The sequence below is a fragment of the Gorilla gorilla genome, chromosome 8 (genome assembly GCF_029281585.2).
Source record: "Gorilla gorilla gorilla isolate KB3781 chromosome 8, NHGRI_mGorGor1-v2.1_pri, whole genome shotgun sequence".
Taxonomy (NCBI): Eukaryota; Metazoa; Chordata; class Mammalia; order Primates; family Hominidae; genus Gorilla; species Gorilla gorilla.
In genome coordinates, this window is record NC_073232.2 from 144,495,513 (window position 1) to 144,518,409 (window position 22,897).

The 22,897-nt window shown below is 57.4% G+C and overlaps 1 protein-coding gene across 23 annotated transcripts in view; it reads left to right on the forward strand.

The window, feature by feature from the left end:
* Positions 1–22,897, forward strand: part of JAKMIP3 (Janus kinase and microtubule interacting protein 3) — a 139,525-nt gene that overhangs the window by 90,105 nt on the left and 26,523 nt on the right. For 13 of the 23 annotated variants that reach the window (XR_010135314.1, XR_010135315.1, XR_010135312.1 and 10 more), the window contains 12 exons: positions 27–62; positions 891–950; positions 3,150–3,278; positions 4,740–4,868; positions 7,938–8,021; positions 8,349–8,411; positions 10,768–10,866; positions 12,192–12,290; positions 12,527–12,586; positions 15,795–15,860; positions 16,576–16,644; positions 16,730–16,807. Coding sequence is in view for 5 of the 23 variants with exons in the window: in XM_063710583.1 (XP_063566653.1) it covers positions 27–62; positions 891–950; positions 3,150–3,278; positions 4,740–4,868; positions 7,938–8,021; positions 8,349–8,411; positions 10,768–10,866; positions 12,192–12,290; positions 12,527–12,586; positions 15,795–15,860; positions 16,576–16,644; positions 16,730–16,807 (972 nt within the window). In the remaining 18 variants the exon portion in view is untranslated. The remainder of the gene's footprint in view (positions 1–26; positions 63–890; positions 951–3,149; positions 3,279–4,739; positions 4,869–7,937; positions 8,022–8,348; positions 8,412–10,767; positions 10,867–12,191; positions 12,291–12,526; positions 12,587–15,794; positions 15,861–16,575; positions 16,645–16,729; positions 16,808–22,897) is intronic. The other 10 variants (XR_010135329.1, XR_010135317.1, XR_010135321.1 and 7 more) reach the window with 1 other exon arrangement.

The following is a 22,897-nucleotide window of genomic DNA, read 5'->3' on the forward strand; positions in this document are numbered from 1 at the left end:
TGTAACGTGCTGTCTTCCTTTCCTAGACCCTTGAGGCTGCCGGCTACGTGAAGAGCGTGTTAGTAAGTACGGTCAGCGCCCGCTTCCCCACGCCTCCGCTCCCCGCGCAGTTGCCCGTGGGACCCATTCTGTGCCCAGGGCTCCTCACAGACCAGACAGAAGCGGCCGCGGCAGCCTTTCGGGTGGATTTTGTTGTTGCAGTGCCACCTGGCCAAGGCTGTGCACGGGTGGCTGATGCCTTTCAGTGTGGGTCAGAGAGGAGCCAGGGACACCCACTGATGCCCCAGTTGAGACAGCACCAGCTTGGGACGATCATGTTTCTGAGTTAATGGCCAGGGTCAGACGGCTGCCCTTCTCCGGCTGCTCACCCCACCATGCATTTCTCCCTGGCCAGCACAGACAGGCAGCCGCAGCCCAAGAGGTTCACCATCGCGGCCATGAAACCACAGCATGGGTTCCCCGGAGAGCAGCAGGACCCTGGTCTCCTTAGAATTTTAAGGGCGCCAGTCCCCACACAGATGTGGACGCTACCCCTGCAGGGTCTGGAGGGGCCCTGGCCATGAGTCCCCTTCTAGCTTCCCACAACTGTGTGCCCCTCAAGTCACCTGCCCCGTGTGGCCCCTGGATGCATTTAGAAGGGGAGCTGGTGGACCATTGAGCAAGACAAGCTCAGAGCCCACCTAACTGGGGAGCCATCCGTGTCACCCTGGAGACAGGAGCTCCCCGGGCAGCAGAGCTGGAGCCAGGGCCTCCCGCTGTGGTGTGGGGACAGCCAGCCCAGACACCGTCTTCCCTGTCATCCAAATGATGGCACACGGGCAGTAAACCGTGAACTGAAACCGGTGGAGCTGCTCTATCACTTACACAGCCTCTTCAACTGGCTTCCGCAGGAGCGGGACAAGCTGTTAAGATTCCGGAAGCAAAGAAAGAAAATGGCAAAACTTCCCAAGGTAAGGAACAGCACACCGGCACGTGTGGAGAGTACGCCGGGTGCGTGTGTGGAGAGGACCGCGCCCGCGTGTGTGGAGAGCGCTGGTGTGTGTGGAGGGCGCTGGTGTGTGTGGAGAGCGTGCTGGCGTGTGCTTAACAGGAATCAGTCTTTGGAGATGAAAAAAAAAATTTATTATTTCTAAAAATTGTTACTGTGAAATGACCAAAATAGGACCCAAAGAAAATATTCTGTTTATCATTTTTAATAAACTTGTTTCTTTCAAATTTCCAAGAGAAGATAGGAATTGGTAACAACCATACCAGCAACACTAGCAATGAAGAGGTGCCGGCTCTGGTGTCCTCACTGCCTGTGTAGGGTCCGAGTCCCCACGACCTGTGGGATGCATGGCTCTGAGGACGGGCGGCTGCGGCTGCTCACACTCACCCGTCCTGGCTGTGCCACACACCCCACGCTCACCTGTCCTGCCGTTCACCGTCCTCGGCCACACCTGCAGGCTGCGGCAGCCTCATCCACAGGCCCCACAGGGCAGACCCACGTCCCCAGGAAATATGAACACCTGTCATCATTTCTCTACAGTAGAATCCTTTGTGATAAACCTATGATTTTTATTAAGGGAGGCTTTGGAGCAGCTGCCAAAGGACCTAACTCATCTCCTGCTTTATGTTAAGAGTGTGTGTGTGTGTGTGTGTGTGTGTGTGTGTGCGTGTATGTGTGTACATGTGAGTGTGTGTATGCGTCTGTGTATGTGTATGTGAGTGTGTGTATGAGTGTGTATGTGTGTGTGTGCGTGTATTTGTGTACATGTGTGTGTATGCGTCTGTGTATGTGTATGAGTGTGTGTATGAGTGTGTATGTGTGTGTGCGTGTGTGTATGTGTGTATGTGAGTGTGTATGTGAGTGAGTGTGTATGCGTCTGTATGTGTGTGTGTATGAGTGTATGTGTATGTATGAGTGTGTGCGTGTGTATGTGTGTACATGTGAGTGTGTATGCGTCTGTGTGTGAGTATGTGTGTGTATGAGTGTGTATGTGTGTGTGCGCGTGTGTATGTGTGTACATGTGAGTGTCTATGCGTCTGTGTATGTGTATGTGAGTGTGTATGTGTATGAGTGAGTGTATGCATCTGTGTATGTGTGTATGTGTGTGTGTGAGTGTATGTGTATGTATGTGAGTGTGTGCGTGTGTGTGTATGTGTACATGTGTCTATGCGTCTGTGTATGTGTGAGTATGTGAGTGTGTATGTGTATGTGAGTGTGAGTGTGTGTGTGTGTGTGTGGCTTGTAAGCTGTCAGCAGTGTTTTTTCGCTGTTAGACTGTTAGGTGCTCCTCGGTCACAAACACTTGCCCTCCGAAAGGTGGAGAGGAGGAGCTGTCCAGGCTCTCCCCGCTCGGGACCCCTCTGGGATTTGGAAGTGTCCAGCAGACGCCTTGGCCCTGTGAAGGGAGGACACAGGGTGTGGGGAGGCACACAGGACAGGGGCCAGTGGTTGGCAGGGAGTAGGGGAAGTCGGGTGGCCCTGGGGTCCCCGAGGGAGTTTTGCTGGAAGGTTCTGGCAGAAGAACTGGGAGGAGACCTGGAGGCCACCGTGGCCACGGCAGAAGGGACTGAAGAAGATGGCGGGCTTTCCATTTTGTAACACTTCTGAAGGGGACCCAGATGAGTCCCCCTTCGATTCTCGAAGGCAGGGGTGAGGGGACCCTAAAGATGCAGACGTCGGGGTGAACCTGGGGGGTCCCCGAAGGCAGGGCCTCTCACACCAGCTGGCGGAGGACCCCGTTTTTGTTTTTATTCCAATCAGTCAAGGACTGAAACTTTAAAAAATGGAACAGAAATGCATCACTGGGAATGAGATCACACAGGGAAGGCACCCATCGTCGGTTCTGTTACCCCGGGTACCACCCTCAGGGAACCGCAGGGACGGTGCCCCACGAAGGGCCTCATTCCCCACCACCAAGGGCAGGGCCAGGACCCGCTCACCCACGGGACTCCAGGCCCCTTCCCCACCCGCCCTGCCAGCCTTGCCGTAGAGCGCCCCTCACACCCAGGCCACCTCCTCGGCCTGTGCCAGGGCAGCCAGGGACAGAGATGGGAGTGTGTTGCAGGGTGGGGCTACGGCCCCCACCATTGGAGGAGGCGGCAGGAGGAGGCGGCTGTGCCTGGGTCTGGTTTGAACTGACACGTTGCATTTTGGTCACAAGCCGGTGGTTGTGGAGACCTTCTTTGGATACGACGAAGAGGCTTCCCTGGAATCCGACGGCTCCTCCATCTCTTACCAAACAGACAGGACGGACCAGACCCCGTGCACCCCAGACGATGATTTGGAGGAGGTAACGAGGGTCTCCTGCCGGGTCCTGGGCTTGGAGGAGGTAACGAGGGTCTCCTGCCGGGTCCTGGGCTTGGAGGAGGTAACGAGGGTCTCCTGCCGGGTCCTGGGCTTGGAGGAGGTAATGAGGGTCTCCTGCTGTGTCCTGGGCTTGGAGGAGGTAACGAGGGTCTCCTGCCGGGTCCTGGGCTTGGAGGAGGTAATGAGGGTCTCCTGCTGTGTCCTGGGCTTGGCTGGGCATGGGCTGCCGGCTTTTCACGGGGAAGCCCTTGGCGGCCCTCACTGGCACTGACCCGCTGATAGCCGCCTCGGGCACGGTGAGAAGCTCCCGTGACATGGCTTGGGGTGTGGGCTGAGGCCTGCTCTTGCTCCCATGAAGGCCAAACCATGCCTCCTCCTGCCATTGAGCCTACGCCCCTTCTGCATAGGGGTACGGTGAGCTCTCCCTTCCTAAGGGGCTTCCCCAGGAGGGTCTGAACCACTCATCAGGGAGTTTCATCTCAGTGCCAAGAGCACATTAGGGTGAGGGGTGTTGAGCAGGAGTTTTCTTTCTGATAACAGCACAGGTGTGTCTGCCCACCAGCCCCTTCTTCCAGAAGGACGGCTACCCTCAGGTGCAGGCAGCCATTTCAGCACCAGGTCGGGGCTCGGTGCTGTGGGACCCAGGCCCTGTGGCTGTGGGACAAGGAGTGGGGTCCGCAGTCAATGGCACAGCCAAGGATTGGGCCTCCCGTGGCAGACCCTGGAGGGTGGCCCAATGGCCATAGACCTGTTGAGGGATCTAAGACATCCTCTCACAGCCTCAGGTGCAGGGTTGGGCAGGGGAACTGGGCCGGGCCAAGGCTTCTGGGCTCAGTCACTCCTAGACATGGCCAATCCTTCCAGCCCCGGGGGTCCACCGGGACCCTTTGAAGGCAGCAGCAGGCTCACCTGTCTTCTCCCTGGGGTGGCGGGGGGCAATGCAGCTAGCAGGGTGAGCCTGCGAGAGTGCGCCTGGGAGGAGACGTGCTGCCTGGGGTACTTTACCCCCTTCACAGAGCCCAGCTTTCTTCCCAGGACGTGTTTCAGCAGAGCAGAGCGGGTGCAGGCCTGGTTGGTAACAGAGGGTCTGCTGGGTCAGGGCAGCCTGGCTAGCAAGCAGGAGCCCCAGCTGAGCCCCTGGCCATGGCCACCAGCCCAGCAGCCTCACCCTGTCCTCAGCCGTGCAGCCGACTCAGCTCCCACCCCAGGGCTCGGTGCTCCCCTCCCCAGGGAAACCTTTCTCCGAACAGCACTGAGTCCCCAGGCAGCCGCCCCTCCCTGCACACTGGAGCAGGTCCCCTCCCTCATGCTGCTAGAGAGACCCCCCCCCATACACACCATTTGATATCTGGGGAGAAGGGAAGCCCCAGGGCCCCGCCATCGGAGGAGGTGCTGGCTACTGACACTGTGTCTCTGTGCGTGTGTGGCATCCGTATCTCTCCAGGGCATGGCCAAGGAGGAGACGGAGCTGAGGTTCCGGCAGCTGACCATGGAGTACCAGGCCCTGCAGCGCGCCTACGCTTTGTTGCAGGAGCAGGTTGGAGGGACGCTGGACGCAGAGCGAGAAGTTAAGGTCTACGTGACTTCCACCGCGCGTGTTCCGGCCCCCCTCGTGCCTTACCGCTTGACCCCGTGGCCTGGGCTGGGACACCCCCCTCACTAGCCCTACTGGGCCCGGGCCCCTCCTCTCCTGCCCTTGCCTGCGGTCCTGGTGGTGCCCATGGAAGCCGATCAAAACCAGGGATTGGGGAGCCCGGTGCTGGGAGTTGGCCCAGGTGGGAGGGACTGGCCCAGAGCGGTGCCAGGCACAGGTGTGAGTGAGGGTCCTGGGGGAGACGGGGTGGTAGTGGTGGCAGGGGCCCACAGCGCCCAGGGTGGGTCTCCTTCCAGACCACCTCTTCCACTCTTGGCAGCATGGCGATGATCCATGGCAGCATCGATCTCAGTGTTGAAACTTGTGGAGGTCATTCATTCTCAAAGGCTGAGCTCACACAGGCTGTGCCTGCCCTGGCCCTGGCCCTGGCCCTGGCCCCTCTCCCCTGGCCTCCCCATTGGGCAGGACCCCAGCAGCCGCGTCCCTCCGCCCACTTCCCTGGCTCACCTTAGCGTCATCCCCCAGGAAAGGCCCCAGTGTGGCTGGCGGGTGCCCTCTGCGGGCCGTGGAGGGCAGTGCAGGCACCAGGCCTTGTTGGGAGAGCATGGGTCATGGGTCGGGGGTCCTCTTGCCGCCCCACCCTCCCTTACTGAGGCTCGGAGGGGAAGCCGCTGGAGGACCTGAACCTGGTACCCCTCACAGCGAGACGGGCTGCTTTCTGGGGGAGCTGAGGGGTTCTCCAGAGCAGGCAGCTATGGGGTGTGGGGTTCCCGTCGGCCTCCCCACCCCAAAACCACCCTGCAGGGCCAGAGATGCCAGTGTCTGGTGATTCTGCAACTTAGGGTGGCTGAGCTGGGTGGGGGACAGACCTCTTGGGGCGAGGGGAGAGTGTCCACAGAGTATCCCCAGCGTGGTCCACGCTAGTGCCCCAGGGAGCCGCCAACCTCACCCTCTGGCCACCCAGACCACCCTGGTGACATGGCTGGTTTCCCTCCTGCCTTCCTGGCACCTCATTGGGGACGTCTGTTGTGAAAACTAAGAGCTCCACCCCTCCGTGCCCTCCTCCTGTCCTGAGTGGGGTGGGGGGGGGGGGGCTGGCCCTGGAGGGGACATCCCCTCCTCAGGCTCGGAGAGATTTGTCTCCGTAACTGGGGACTTTAAATATCGCCTCTTTCACTTTGACTTAATTTTTGCATGACCCTTGGAGAAAGGAAAAAGTCAAGGCCTCGGTTCAGAGCATCATAAAGCACAGCAGCCCCAAGACATTCCGGAGCCTCATGGGCCCAGCCTTTCTCCCTCACAGTAGGGGCAGGGCAACAGCCACATCCTCCTGGCCAAGCTCGCCAGGAGCTGGAGGAGCTGGAGACAGCATCCTGTCTTCCCTTTTTCCTGTCAGGTGCCAGAGAAACATTCGCTCGGGGGCCACATGAAAACAAAGAACTCAGAAGCTTTGCTTAGAGAGTAAAAATGTCCAAATTGCATGTAAAAAAAATTTTAATGTCATTTAGAATCAGAGGAAAATCTGATGCCAAGAAGTGCTGCATGGTTATTTTAAAAACTGGAAGATACAGAAAAGATTAATGAAGAAAATAGACTAGCCGGCATCCCACAGTCTGATTCTGTATTATAATTGGAAATGTCGCTCCTCACTGTGGAAATCGAGGAAGCCTCAGGATAAGGAAGGGGGCAGGAGAGGACAGGCGTCTGAAGACATGGACGTGGGCCCATCCCTGCCACGGTCCTGAGGCTGCAGGGGGCCCACAGCCCTCTGTGGGCTCCGTTTCCCTGTCTGGAAACAGGGTTAGGACTAACTGGAATTCCCTCTCTGCTAAGCATTCTCCAACCCAAGGGCTCACATCCACGATTGTGACCCCTTAAGGGAGGGAAGAGGCTGGGGTGATGGGAGGAGCCCAGGACGGCCTGGGGGCAGGGAGCTGGGACCAAGCACTCGGGGGCGGGCACCACAGGTCACGCCTTCGCCCACCCCCGACCCCGGCTGATGGATCCTCTGACCCTGCGTCCTGTCCCGAAACGCACCCCTCCCTTGGAAGCTATCCCCAGAGAGAGCAGGAGCCACTGTGGCCCCATGGTTCAGAGCCACCACAGCAAAGCGAATTAAGGGAGGTGGCTCAGACCTCGGCTAGAAGCCTCGGTGGCACTCGGGAGGGACTTCACAAACCAGGATGCGGACGGGGAAAGCACCAGGGCTTTTCCTGCAGATGTGGGGCGGGCTCTGGGAGTCAGTTAAGGAACACAAAATTCAGGAAGGCAGTGAGCCTTGGGCTGAGGCAGCTCCCGCACAGGCAGCCACACCACCCGGGGCTTCCAGAGGGGCAGCTCCAGTACAGGCAGCGGCACCACCTGGGGCTTCCAGCGGGTCCATGTGGAGAGTCCCTCGAACAAAGCCCTCTGGCCGGCACCCGGCAGGGCTGAGCACACGCTAGGCCTCAGTCATCCTCATTGGCTGTGTCATCCTCATTAAACAAAGATTTCTCCTAACAGGCCCTCAAAATTAACCTGCAGGATTTCCCCTTAGAATCTAAGTGAGATCTCTTGCTTCACATAAGCCTTAAAGTTCTCCCTCCAGGGCTGGGCACAGTGGCTCAGTCCTGTAATCCCACCACTTTGGGAGGCTGAGGCAAGTGGGTTGCTCGAACTCAGGAGTTTGATACCAGCCTGGGCAACATGGTGAAACCCCGTCTCTACAAAAAATACAAAAATTAGTGGGGTGTGGTGGTGCATACCTGTGGTCCCAGCTACTCAGGATGGTGAGGTGGGAGGATCACTTGAGCTCGGGAGGCGGAGGTTACAGTGAGGCAAGATTGTGCCACTGAGCTCCAGTCTGGATGACAGAGCCAAACCCTGTCTCAAAAAAAAAACAAAACAGTTCTCCCTCTCTTAGAAAGCATCTCTTGCAAAGGAAGGGCGAACAGTCACTTCTCAATGAACTGAACCAAAAGACAAACCCTTCTGACGTCTCACGAGTGTGTGTGCTGTCTGTCCCGGCTTTTAGAGAAAATTTGATGTATCTTTCCTCCCGTCCTACAGACCCGTGAGCAGCTACAAGCCGAAGTGCAGAGGGCGCAGGCGCGGATAGAGGACCTGGAGAAGGCCCTGGCGGAGCAGGGGCAGGTGAGCCTGCAGCCATCTGCACGGGCATGGGGGCACACGTGGGTGGGGCGTATTTGGCTGTACCTAAAGACAAGCTTCAGTGGTGCGATCATAACTTTCTACAGCCTTGACCTCCTGGGCTCAAGCCATCCTCCCACCTCAGCCTCCTGAGTAGCTGGGACCACAGGCATGTGGCACCATGCCCGGCTAATTTTTGTATTTTTTGTAGAGACGGGGCTTTGCCACGTTGGCCAGACTGGTCTTTGGTGTTCTGCCACATCACGATTTAAACGTTGATTTATGACTTCCTCCCTCAGTGTCTTTATTTCTTTCAATTCCATTTGCAAGGATATGAAGTGGATTGAAGAGAAGCAGGCACTGTACCGGAGAAATCAAGAGCTTGTGGAAAAGGTGAGCCCCGAACCCCTGGAGGCCCTGGCAGGACTCGCTCTATGCTCCTGGGGGTTGCAGTGGTCCCTGCGGGGCTGAAGGGTGGAGCGAGGGCTGAGGCTTCTGAATGGCTGTCCCAGGCCCCTTCTGCTCCGCTCCCTCCTGCGGGACCCCATCAGGAGCCCTGGGGAGGAGGACGGCCTGGACAGAGGGAGCTGGGGCCTGTTCCCCTGGGTCCGGGCAGGCCCCTAGCTGCAGCAGCATCTCCATTCGTGTCCTGTTGTGCTGATGGTTCTGTGGGTGGGCTGGCTAGAGCATCGTGGCAGAGGAGCTTTACTGAGACCACTAGAATCACCCCCCTGGGAAGCCTGGCTGGGTCAGGGAAGTCTCCTTCCAGCAACGCTTGTGGGGAAGCTGAAGTCCTCAGGGAAGAGCCCATGGACCAGCCTGGCTGAGCGAGTGCGTGTTTGAGCCTTCGGCAAGGCATCACCTGGCAGGCCCAGGTCCAGGCTCTCTCGGTCCCAGATGACAAGAGGCTCCTGAAGTGCTGCCCTGCCCCCACACCCACCCTGGCCCGGGCTTTGTGGTCTGGAAGACTTTATCAGACGTAAAACAGATCAGAACATGCGATGTGTGGCCAGGCTGCTCTCAGTGGCCTTAGCTTCTGCCTGAGGTGCAGGAAAGGGAGCGCAGGTTTCTCTCAGGGCACCTCCCACCACATCAGGCCCACCTGGCTCAGCTGCTCCGTGCACTGGGTTAAAGAGGGAGTCACAGCACCGAGGGCCCTAGACTTAGGTCTGAGCAGTCCAGGGCCATCCCAAGAGGGGTGCACCTCACAACTGTGGGAGCAGGTGATGTGGCATGAGGCAGGGGTGGGGCTGGCTACGGGTCCAGGGGCAGGAAGGCCAGCAGGGCTGTCATTACCATGCACAGGTGAGGGGTGCTCCGTGTGACCCCCACCCCACTTGTCCATGGGCAGGGACAGGTGTCCTGAGGAGGCAGCGATGTCTCACACTGGCAGGTGCGGCCCTCTGGGGAGAAGCTAGGGTAGCCAGGCTGATGAGTCTGATCTGTGCTAGCAGGACAGAGCTTCAGACAAACAGAGGCATCCAATGCAGACTCTGCACTGCTGCCAGCCCAGGGCTGGTCATGCCTTCTGGGGGTCCTGCTTTAGGCTTGGTTTGCATCTTGAATGGCGAATGACACCCCCATGTTTCCCATGGACACACGGAACATCTCTTAAATTAGAAGTGCGTTTCCACAGGGCTCAGTACAATGCTCTGTGTGCCATGTAAATGCCGGCACAGGCGGAGATCCACGTGCACTTAAGGGCACACACTTGAACACGCACACACGTAAATGCCTGCGTGCACACTTGAACACAGGCACACGGAAATGCTGGCATGCACACTTGAAGACATGCACACAGAAATGCTGGCACGCACATGGAAATGCTTGTGCACGTACACACATGCCCATGTGCACACTTGGAGCCATGCTTTTTTCTGGCTACACTGGGTGCAGGTCACATTCCTGGCCCTGCAGGTGTTCCACGGCAGGCCCACTGTGCAGCAGTACACAGCTGGCCCTGCAGGGGGGTCCAGCTCCCGCTGAGCCAGCTCACTCCAAGGATGCAACGCTTCTGAGTTCATCTTGGTCCCCTGAGCATCAGAGCAGGCCCCGCAGTCCCTGGAGCTCAGCTTCAGGGGATGGACACAGCTGTCTGCCCCTGGTGGCCCCTGCCCCCATGAGGCTGCTGAGGACACATGCCGTGGGCCGTGTCACTTGACCCTTTGGAAGGGGTTTGGAAGGGGTTTACTCCTGCATCCGGTTTACTCGTAACTGGTTCCATTTAAACGGCTCCTTAATTAGCCAAGTGAATTCCGGTGGCCAGGCAGCCATGGTACCTGCTCCTTCCATTGGGCACAGCCTGGGCTCCAAGGGGCACCCGGGAGCCACCTGGGACATTTACCCTCCACGGCTTCCCTTCCTCATCCTAGCTCAGAGCCCCGCTAAGGCCCCCATGCTTCTGGCTTGTGATGCACAGCCCCTGCTGGAGACATTTATCCTTGACGGCCTCCCTTCCGCATCCCTGTCCAGGGGCCACCCAAGCTCAGGGCCCCAATATGACCTCCAGGCTCCTGGCTTGGGGTATGCGGTGCTGCCTGCCCAGCCCCACCCACCAACGGATGGCTAGGCTATCTCACTAGGACAAACCCAAACATACCCAGGGCTGTGAGGAGCTTCCAGGGCTGGGTGCCAGGCCAGCTGGCCTCCCCAGCAGCCAGCAGCTGTCCAGTCAGCCTGGAGTTGACCTCCCAAGACCTCTGGTGAGAGAGAACCAGACCCCTCACCTCATGCATCTTTTATGTTGCAGATCAAACAAATGGAGACGGAAGAGGCTCGGCTCAGACACGAGGTGCAGGACGCCAGAGACCAAAACGAGCTGCTGGAGTTCAGGATCCTGGAGCTTGAGGTAGCTGAGCGGATGGCCAGCACTGTGGCCTGTGGCTGTGTCAGGGATCCGGTCCTCAGCCTTCCTAACCCACACAAAGCCCTGAACATGAACATGAACATGAACCCAAAAGGCTGCGTCAGGGAGGAAAGAGGCAAATGGCCGTAAACCTCCACCTCTTCATACCGGCCGTCCAAACATCCAATGGGGAACATGGGCCATGGAGCTCAGTGTCAGGCAGGGAAAACAAAACAAAAGCACGACGGGTGACAGTGCAGCATCTGCTCCAGACCTGTGGGGTGAGGAGCCGGCACGTCCATCCTCCATCCGCCCATCCTCCATCCGCCCATCCTCCATCCGCCCATCCTCCATCCGCCCATCCTCCATCCGCCCATCCTCCATCCGCCCATCCTCCATCCGCCCATCCTCCATCCACCCCCGAGGAGCCGACAAGTCTGTCCTCCATCCGCCCCTGTGGCCCTGCTGCAGCTGGTGTGGGGCTGTGTCCAGGCCTCCGCGGTCGGCAGACGTTTGTTTCTTGCCCCTGAGTGAGGGCAGTGGGGGCCACGCGGTGACTGGGAGCCCTTTGCCTGTGCCCTGCCATCCCTGGCCCTGTGTCCTCTGCCATGACCTGCACAGGAGGAGGGAGGAGGGGAATCCCACGGGCAGCTCAGGCTGGGTGTGGGCAGCCACATCGCTGTGATTGTTTCACGGCAAGGGTGGTCCACCTGTGGGGCTGGGAGGAAGTGGCCCACACAGGGGCCACCCCTGCCGAGCACCACACACAGCCCCAAGGCCTCTGTCTCAGGCCAGCACCTGGAGCCTCAGAGTCCAGCTGGAGCCGCATCTTAAGAGTCTTCCCGTCCACTGCCGGAGGACAGGGCAGCTGTGTGGTCACTCCATGTGTGGACGACCTCGGCCACGTGGGCCTGCCTGTGGGGACAGTGGCAGCACTGCCAGCCTGTGTTCTCCAGAGGCTCCTCTGGTCAGACCTGAAGGGGATGCAACCTGCAGCCCCTCCCCTGATCCTCCCCATAGCCCCTGGGATTCACTGAGGGATGTGCCCGTGGGCTCAGGGTGGGAATGCCCAGGCCACGTGGCCAGAGTGTGATGAATTCTGCCCGGCACATCTGGGGTCAGCGAATACACAGGGGCAGTCCTTGTGGGCAGGTCCAGGTCCAGTGCAGATTCTGCCACCACTGCTGCCGCTGCGGTTTGGTTTTCATAAATGCTGTGTTGATCCCTGGTTCCATGGTCTTGGCCCATGTTCCTCAGGCCCCAGCACAGTCCTCTTAGAGGGAAGGGATGGGAGGGGAGCGGCTCACCCTTCTGTCCCTCTGTCCTAGGAGAGGGAGAGGAAGTCACCCGCCATCAGCTTCCACCACACGCCCTTCGTGGACGGGAAGAGCCCCCTCCAGGTGTACTGCGAGGCCGAAGGCGTGACGGTGAGTCCTGCCCCTCCTGCTCGCTCCGCCCCACCTCACCCCTGCCCCCACCCCACCTCACCCCCCGCCCCCACCCCACCTCACCCCTGCCCCCACCCCACCTCACCCCCTGCCCCCACCCCACCTCACCCCTGCCCCCACCCCACCCCTCTGCCCACCCCACCTCACCCCTGCCCCCACCCCGCCCCTCTGCCCACCCCGTGGCCGCTCACCCCTACCTGTCCTCTGTGCCTTAGGACATTGTGGTTGCGGAGCTGATGAAGAAGCTGGACATCCTGGGCGATAACGCCGTAAGTGTATGTCGCTCTCCTGGCTTGTGCATGCCTCTTACACCCACAACCCCCAGCCCAGCCCCTCTGGGGTCCAGGAGGCCCTGCCAGCCTCCCACAGCCCTGCCATGGGCCACCCTGCCTGAGACCCTCCACGAGGCCCAGAGCCTGCTCAGAATCAGAGCCTTCCTCACACTGCTCCAGGGCCCACTGGGGCCTCTGCTGTGCACACCTGGTTCTTCCAGCTGACGGCACTTCCCATCACATTGCCCAGCTTCTGGGATCTCTAAGCCCTTCCATACTTGCCATGAGGATGGGGGGCTGTTGCTCTTAGACAAACCAAGACCCTTAGGGGTTCCACTTCCTTGGCTTGGGGGAAAAGCAGACTCTGTAGATAACTCCTAAATTTCATTTGGGGCAGAGTTCCAATTTCTATAGCAAACTCCTTGAAAGAATGTTAATTACTGAGTGGGCAAAGTAAATGCACCCCTTCATCCCACTTTTCATCTGCCCATCACTAACCCTCTGCTCTCCACCCATTTATTCCCCATCAATGCACCATCTACCTAGCCCTTCATTCATGCTCTGTCTTATATCCATCCATCCATCTATCCTGTGTAATCCATCCATCCTCCATAATCCATGTATCCATCCTCCACAATTCATTTATCCATGCTCCATAATCCATCTATCCGTCCTCCATAATCCATCTATCCGTCCTCCATAATCCATCTATCCATCCTCCATAATCCATGTATCTGTCCCCCACAATTCATTTATCCATCCTCCATAATCCATCCATCCATCCTCCGTAATCCACATATCCATCCTCCACAGTTCATTTATCCATGCTCCATAATCCATCTATCCGTCCTCCATAATCCGTCTATCCATCCTCCATAATCCATGTATCTGTCCTCCACAATTCATTTATCCGTCCTCCATAATCCATCTATCCGTCCTCCATAATCCATCTATCCGTCCTTCATCCTTCATCTATCCTTCATCCATCCTTCATCCATCATCCACAATCTGTCCATCCATCCTCCATCTATCTATCATCCATCATCCCTAATCCATCCATTCTCCATCCTCCATCTGTCCTCTATCCACCATCCTCCATCCATTCCTTCTCCATCTACCATCCTCTACCCATTAACCTTTCACCCATCCATCCATCTCCCATTCATCCTCCATAATCCATCAATCCTTCATAATCCATCTATTCATTCTCCATCCATCCTTCCTTCATCCTCCATTCATTCATTCATCCATTCTCCAGAATCCATCAGTCCATCCACCCTCCATAATTTATCTATGCATCCTCCATCATTCATTCATTCATCCATCCTCCATAAGCTATTTATCCATCTTTCCATCCTTCATCCTTTATCCTTCCACCTATCCACATTCCCTCCCTCCATCCATCCATCTATCCATCCATCATCCTACCTTCATTGACCTTCCACTCCCTCCATCCAGTGCTCTGCATCTGAGGACTCCCTTCTCCCCTTGCCTGCCCAGCCCCTGGGGAGCAGTGAGGCACAGGGCAGGGGTGCTTTCAGCAGGGAGGCTCTGGGTGTGGGTCTGCTTCTCTCAGAGCTGGGGGCTCCATTGTGGTCATAGGTGGCCGAAGAGCCACAGCAGGGTGGCCGTGGACCTGACATCTCTGGGGTCCAGTCCTGGGTATCAGCCCCATCATGAGGTCTTGGGGACTGTATTGGGCAACTCTGATTCACAGTTGGAGAAGCTGAGTCCCCAAAGGCACTGCCCAGGGTCACAGAGCTGATGTAGTGGCAGAGTTGGGGGCACCCAGCCCCACCCAGGCCTATTTCAGGGTTCCTGCCCAGCCCCATAGCTGTCCACCAAGAGTGCCACTGAGTGTGACAGCCCTGCAGTCATCATGCAGCCTCTGAGGCCATCGTCACAGAGCCCAGGGACGGAGGAGGTTGGATACTGGAGGGCTCATGGCCAGGCTTAAGCTCAGGGGACCTGTGGAGATGCTGGGGAGCTCTTGACAGTGGGCTGACCGTGGCCCTTCAAGCCTGGCTGTGCAATCAGTGTTGACTTCACATGCAACTTGTGGTTTAATCACATCTGGGTAGAGTCCCTCAGTCACCCTGAAGCCACCTGCTCAGCCTCCCCAACTTAAAGTGCTGGGAGAGGTCTGTGGCCTGCCCAGCCCTGCCATGGGAGAAGGGAGCAGGGCAGGAGAGATGAGAGCACCTGGCCCCAGCCATGCAGGATGAGGTTCTTGCCTGAGTCAGGAGTGCAGCTGGCCCCCACCATGGGCTACAGACTGAGCCTGACTCCCCCCTGTGGGAGACCCTGTGCAGACTTTGGGGTTGGGGGACAGCAAGAGATGCCTGCTGTTAGGGAGCTTGCACTCTAGGGAGAGAATGGCATGGACAGGGCTTTTGGAGTGAGCTGGCAAGAATCAGAGAGGCCCCACGAGCTGGAGCCAGGCAGCCCTGGTCTGGATGCAGGCTGCAGCAGAGTCTGAGAGTGTGAGGTGCCCACATCCAAAGCCATAATCACTCTACCCAGAAGGGCCACCCAGGGGCCCCTCGGGTGGGGAGGAAGCATGAATAAAACATGCATAAAAGAGACAAAACCTTCCAGGGATTCAGCCATTTCACAGCCATGAACATGTGGTCTCTCCTCCACTGTTCCCAAGTGGTGTTTTAATAACCACAGGTGCATATGCAGAGGCTGGCTTTAAACACAGAAGGGGACAGAGGCTGGGCAGAGCAGCAGCCACTGCTGGGGATGTGGTGGTGGCCTGCCTGCATTGAGCAGCGCATACGCATCTGCCTCAGCTGGTTACCTAGACCTGGTGATTACCAGCAGAGGGAGGATGAGAGAAAACAAAATTGGCAGCACCCGGAGGGAACACGCTCAAGTCAAGGGTGTCAGAGATGCTGGGAGGGAGATGTCAGTCAAAGCGCTTTTTAGCTCTGGCCCCCACCCAGGCGTCCCCAGTCAGCCTCCCCAGTCAGCCTCCCCAGTCAGCCTCCCCAGTCAGCCTCCCCAGTCAGCCTCCCCAGTCAGCTTCCCCAGTCAGCCTCCCCAGTCAGCTTCCCCAGTCAGCCTCCCCAGTCAGCTTCCCCAGTCAGCCTCCCCAGTCAGCTTCCCCAGTCAGCCTCCCCAGTCAGCTTCCCCATGCATTCATCACTCACCCTCACCCCCAAAGGCACTGCTTCTGACCACACCTGTGTTCTGCTTTTGGGTGCAGAACCTGACCAATGAGGAGCAGGTGGTTGTCATACAAGCCAGGACAGTCCTGACCTTGGCCGAAAAGGTAACAGCAGCTGTGTGGACAGTCGGGAGAGGGCCGGGCTCCTGGGGTCTCCTGCCCTGCTCAGCTCAGAGGTGGTGATCTCGGGAGGAGGGCCTGCAGGGCCGGGTTTGGGGGCTCCACTAAGCCCCGTCTGCCCTGGGAGATCTGACACACTCAGGTCAGACAGCACCCACTGTGCAGCTTTGCAAAGGACAGATTCAGCTCCACTTTGCTCTGTCACCAACCCTGTCTGCGTTTCCTCCCAAAGGCGGGAAGGTATGGTGAGTCTGCAGGCAGCGTTCTCTGTTCAACTTACCCTGACCCCCTTCTGGGGCCACCCAGCCCACTACCTGCTCCTAGTCCCACCCCTAGCCCTGACCTGCCTGGTGAGCTGGGCCTCCCACAGCAAGGAGAAGGGGTGCTCCTGGCACATAGGGGTTTGGAGAAACAGGCCACCTCTCCCCGCCTGTCCTGGCAGAGCTCTGCAGATGTGTCTCTCCTACGGTGCCCCAAGCCAGTGTCCCTCCTCTCCTGGAGAAGGTGTCAGGGGTAGACTTCCTGGACACCTGGAGGGTGGGAGGGGTGGGGCCATGATGCCAGCGCAGCCTCAACTCCCTGGAGAGGGCTGTGCTCTCCCCTCCCTAAGGAGAAGAGGAAGGAAGACCCAGGCCTGTCTCCACGAGCCGGGGTGGGGGACCCTAGGGGTCACTGTCCTGCTTGTTCTGTTTGTGTCCAGTGGCTCCAGCAGATTGAGGAGACAGAGGCGGCGCTGCAGCGGAAGATGGTGGATCTGGAGAGCGAGAAGGTTGGTGGCACCTTCACCGAGGTTCTGCGACTCGGTGCTGCAGGTGGGACATCCGAGACTGAGGCATGGCCCTCCTGTGTTTCAGGAGCTGTTCAGTAAGCAGAAGGGCTACCTGGACGAGGAGCTGGACTACCGGAAACAGGCCTTGGACCAGGCCAACAAGGTGAGAGGCACGAGACTGCTGGAACCCTGGGGAGGGGCACTGGGGTGAAAACGGCCACGTGGCTCAGGTGCCCAGCAGTGCCTCAGGTGCCCATGTGGGTCAGGTCGCAGGGCCCCTAATGGCCCCTAATGACACCTGCACAGCAGGCTCTGGCTCTCCAGAGCTGCCTGATGGGGTCTTCACTTGGAGCTTCATAAACGGAGCAGGATTAGTTGAGGAGGCCTAAACCCACACTGTGCAGTGAGAATGTTCTACAGCCTTTGTGCAGGTCACTCAGGCACAGAAACATGCCCGGATTCCTGAAGGCCGTCCAGGTGTCGGTGTGGGCTGGTGTCTACCTCCCACCCTTCCCCTGAGGAACTGGAGAAACTGGTGGCTGTTCTGGGACAACAGCCTGCTCACTAGTGGGAGGTGTGGTCTTGTTCTATTTCATCTGGTGTGGCTGGGAGGAGCATAGGACGTTTCTAGGTTGAAAACTAGGCTTCAGAACTGGGTTCCCCTGCTGGGAGCTACTTCTCCTGTGACTGCACAAGCAAAATCATCTGTCTCTGCTGGACTCCTATCACGTAACGGAAGGTACGACCAGGAGGATATCAGGCCATGTTGTGGAAAGACAAGTGTCACCACCAAGAGGTTCACCTCGGGACCCAGCCCAGCAGGCAGGGTCTTGACCCTCATGCCTGTGAGGAGACCTGCTTGGCTACTCAAAGCAAGGGAAAGTGGGCTGGGATGAAAATGCTCATTCCTGGGGCCAAGTTCAGCCTGGGAACTCTCAGAGTGATAGTGATGATAATGGTGATGATGACAATGGTGGTGGTGATGATTGTGCTGGCAATGGTGATGGTGGTAGCGGTGGTGGTGGTGATGGTGGTGATAGTGGTGGTGATGATGATGGTGATGATCATGATCATGATGACGGTGGTGGTAGTGGGATGGTGATGATGGTGATTATGATGGTGATAATGGTTATGGTGATGACGGTGGTGGTGATGATGGTGGTGATGATGATCATGATGATGGTGGTAGTGGCGATGGTGATGATGATGGTGATCATGGCAGTGATCATGATGGTGGTGGTGGTAGTGGCGATGGTGATGATGATGGTGATCATGGCGGTGATCATGATGGTGGTGGTAGTGGTAATGGTGATGGTGGTGGTAGTGGTGATGGTGATGGTGGTGGTGATGATGGCAATGATCATGATGGTGGTGGTAGTGGTGATGGTGATGATGGTGATCACGGTGATGATCATGATGGTGGTGGTGGTAGTGGTAATGGTGGTGATCATGGTGATGATCATGATGGTGGTGGTAGTGGTAATGGTGGTGGTGGTGGTGATCATGGTGATGATCATGATGGTGGTGGTCATGGTGATGGTGATAATAGTGATGATGCTGGTGGTAGTGATGATGGTGGTTATGATGGTGATAATGGTTATGGTGATGACGATGGCAATGATCATGATGACATGGTGGTAGTAGTGGTAATGGTGATGCTGCTGGAGGTAGTGATGATGATGGTGGCGATGATGGTCATGATGATGGTGGTGTCAGTGATGATGGTGTCATGATGGTGGTGGTGGTGGTGATGATGGTGATCATGATGGTGACAATAGTGATTGATGATGATGGTGATGATGGTGGTGGTGGTGATGAGGATGGTAATGATAGTGTTATAATGACAGCCCACTCAAAAGCCTTTCCTATGTGGCAGGCACTGGTCTGGCCAGCCAGGCACAGAAGCTGGTGACCTGCCCAAGGACACGCAGTCAGAATGAAGGCAGGAGTCGAATGTCAGCATTCTTCTCCTGCGCCCACAGCCATGACTGCTGCACTAGGCATCTCTCCTTCCTGCACTTGTGGCTGTGAGTTCCTCACACAGAGGGGCCAGGGCTCAAACGCAGAAGCCTACAGAGCAAAGAACAGCCACACCAGGCACCTGGCATCCTGGGTGGGGGTGTAAGGCCCATGTCAGTTGCTGTGGAAGCCAGTGTGTGAGCCATGGGAGGCTTTGGAGGCAGATGACCTGGGTTTGAGGCCCAGCTCAGCTGGTAACCACTAGGGATTGGGAGTTCCTGTAAGATGCTGGGCATGGAGGCTGGCCCTGGCTAAACTGGTAATGGCCCTCCTGTTGCTATGGTTAGTGTCACTATTGCTGACCAGCAGTGTGCACATGACTGTGTGGGAGCAGCTCACAGGTTGCCAGCTGTTCTTCCTGGGCCACTGTCCTCACGGCCTCTGAGTACTGAGAGCCAGCCCCGGGTGAGCTGGCCCCAGTGGTGGTGAGACCTGAGTCCCTCCAGGCGGCCGGGGACCTGTGCAGCACGGAGCATGTCTGTCCACCCTGCTCATGGGGCGGCTCCCAGGCACAGGCTGCTGTGTGCTTAGCTTACCCAGGCAGTCCTCTGGGCCTTGCATGCTTTGGTCAGAAGGAAGGAGGCTGGAAGCAGGTGGTCACTTGATGTAAAAAGCAGAGACCCCTCAGTGCCCCAGGCCATCCAAACTGCAGCCAGCTGACACTCCTCTGCCCGCGCCTTCTGGGACTCCCGGCTGCCCTTACTGGAGAGACCTTCTTGCTGAGGCGACAGGTCCTGCTGGCTCCAGGCTCCCGCCTCCCTCCCTCAGCTCAGTCTCTGTCCCCCGAAGCTTCTTGGTCTCTGCTCTCCAGCCTCCTCGTACCCCCTCATCCTCCTCCATCCTGCTCATGCTGATTGCTGGCATGGACAGGTTCCTCTCTGCTGGATGAGGAAGAACCCTCTAGAACAGTGCTCTCCCATGAGCACCAAGGCCCATGTTGCTGCCTGGGTGGAGAGGGCTGGGATCCAGCTAGGGATCAGCCTAGCTGGCAGGCATCTCCACTGCTGTGCAGCCACCACCACAGCAGGCTGGGAGATGGAGGACCCCACCCAGCCTTCGCTGCTGCTGTTCCATCCTCCTGGGGCGCCCTCCCTTTCCTTCTCCTGCCCCTCCCTGACTGACACTGCAAGCCTCAGTTTAGCACCTCGTCTCCTCTAGGAAACCTTCCCTGACCCCCAGTGAGGTGGCCCTGACATGCCCCACTCATGGAAGTGGTTCTGCCTTTCTATGGGTCAAGCAGGGACCATGTGCATCTGCTGCCATCTGGTCTCCTAGACCAGCACGAGGCCTGGCAGGCAGCAGGTGCTTTGCGGGTGATGCATAGGTGAAGAGGAAAAGAGCTAAGAATTATGAGGAGGTTTTTAAATCCAGCCCACCTTGAGACAGGAGAGGGAAGAGAAGGACATGCATTTCTCTTTTTAATATTGCATTTTTTTCCTGAATGAAAGAATAATCAATGTACAGTTCTGATTTACAACACAGAAAAATCCAAGAAAAAAGTTCACTACGTGCCCAGCACACAGAGAAAGACTGTGGGCATTCTGGTTTCTCTCCTGATGGTCTCTTGGCAGGATGGGGATACACATAGTATCTCTGCAAAAGCAGGGTCCCCATGCTTATCGGAGGCTTGTTCTCCGAGAGATGGTCATCATGCCAATGGTAGGAAATGTTCACAGTAGAAAAGGACATTTTCTTCCCGTTCCTGTTCTCTGGACTCCAGATGCCACCAACAAAGGGGACCCCACTTTCTGGTTCTCTTCTCCTTCTCCAAAGTGCGGGGTGTAACCACACGTGTGTGCATGTGCGTTTTCATGGATAGCCTGAGAAACCCACCAGCTGCAGCACGCTTCCCTTTCACCTGACTGTGCACAGCCAGGGCGCTTCCCACCAGCCCGAGGAGTGACTTGGTGTGAGCGCATCATGGACTGTTCGTCCCCAGTAGTGGACTTAGGTACTGTCCATGCATTAGCTATCACCAGCAAAACAGCAATTCCTATCTATTTCTGACGTCCTGACACACAAATGGAGATTATCTGCAGGAAAAGTTATTTGGAACGACCAAAGGGTATGCACACTTAAGGTGTTGTTAGGAACTGCCGAATATTTCTCCCCATAGTAGGTATAACTTGCAGCCCAAACTTCCACTGCATGATATGCAGCCGCCTGGCGCAGTCCTAGCAGGCATGTCTCTGGTGAGCTCAAAGTCTAACATGTTTCTATGCAACTCCACGCCACGTCTGTTTGTAACCTTTCCCACCTCTCTCATGCTATCTGACATTTTGGTCAGAGCTCTTGATAAAAGAAGGCAACCAGCCCTTTGCCATCCATTGCAAACATTTCCTTTATTTCCTTAGTCAGAAGAATGGGACATGGCAAATATTTCACCCAGCTTGTTGTTGCTCTTTGATATCAAACACTGTTTTGAGGGCCTGGCAGAATTTGGGTAATTTTTACGAGGTTGATGGCCTCCAGGTTTTATGGCATAATTTCAACTTCGTACAGAAAAAAAAAAAAAGATTGTACAAAAAATTTCCAATGTTTTCTTTCAGCATTACTTTGAGGTGTGTGTGAGGCAGGTGTAAAGAGGAAATGGAAATTTATGCACCTCCAGGATGGCTGCCCACTGCCACCCCACCCCCGCCCCGCCCCGCCCCGCCCCCGGCAGCATCTGTCTACTCAGCCATCCACCTTTTCCACCCTAATGTCACAGATAATTCCCCTTTGTAAGATTGTGTCTGGAGTGATGCCTCAGTCCCAGAATCCCTCCACTAGGTCGGGAGAGTTGTCCCATGAGTGGAGAAGTGGCCTGTGGGCCCCCTTGACCTGACCAGAATGCAGGATCTGAGCATAGAGAGCTCCAGGAGTGGGGGCCCTGGCCCAGAGCAACTGCCACCATGGTCCTTGTGATCAAACATCCCATGGACACCCCATGCGATTAGAGATGTAGGTCTCCACACACATTTCCAGAAGATCAAAGCGCAGCTTCAGCTTTCTGTGAGGCCACCTCTCTCTGCCACCTCCACAGTAGCTGTGTCCTCAGACCTCAGATGGGGCCAACTGCTCAGGGGATCATTCGGCCCCAAAGACCAGTGGGGAGGCACATGGTTGCTGGTTGGACCAGGATTAATGGCCCCTACTCTGGAGGGGACTGGGGGCATCTTCCTGTGTGATGCTGGGGGGTGGGGCCTCTTCCTGTGTGATGTCAGAGGGCCCTCTCCCTGTGTGATGCTGGGGTCATGTCTTCCCGTGTGATTCTGGGGGTGTCACTCCCTGTGTGATGCTGGGGGGGTGTCTCTTTCTGTGAGATGTTGTGGGGGCCTCTTCCTGTGTGATGCTGGGGGGGCCTCTCCCTGTGTGATGTTGGGGGCGCCTCTCCCTGTGTGATGCTGAGGGGGCCTCTCCCTGTGTGATGCTTGGCGGGGGGTGGTCTATTCCTGTGTCTTACTGGGGGGGCCTCTTCCTGTGGATGCCGGGGGTGTGTCTTCCTGTGTGATGCTGGGGGTGGGGGGGGGCTCTCTTCCTGTGTGATGCTGGGGGCGTGTCTTCCTGTGTGATGCTGGGAGGGTCTCTCCCTGTGTGATGCTGGGGGGCGTGTCTCCCTGTGTGATGCTGGGGGTCCTCTTCCTGTGTGATGCTGGGGGCCCTCTTCCTGTGTGATGCTGGGGGCTTGTCTCCCTGTGTGATGCTGGGGGGCCTCTCCCTGTGTGATGCTGGGGGGGGCCTCTTCCTGTGTGATGCTGGGGGGGGCCTCTTCCTGTGTGATGCTGGGGGGGGGTCTCTTCCTGTGTGATGCTGGGGGCGTGTCTTCCTGTGTGATGCTGGGGGGCCCTCTTCCTGTGTGATGCCGGGGGGGGGTCTATTCCTGTGTGATGCCGGGGGGGGGTCTATTCCTGTGTCTTACTGGGGGTGCCTCTCCCTGTGTGATGCTGGGGAGCCTCTTCCTGTGTGATACAGGCGGGGGCCTCTTCCTGTGTGATGCTGGGGGGCCTCTCCCTGTGTGATGCTGGGGGGGTCTCTTCATGTGTGATGCTGGGGGGGTCTCTCCCTGTGTGATGCTGGGGAGCCTCTTCCTGTGTGATACAGGCGGGGGCCTCTTCCTGTGTGATGCTGGGGGGCCCTCTTCCTGTGTGATGCCGGGGGGGGGTCTATTCCTGTGTCTTACTGGGGGTGCCTCTCCCTGTGTGATGCTGGGGAGCCTCTTCCTGTGTGATACAGGCGGGGGCCTCTTCCTGTG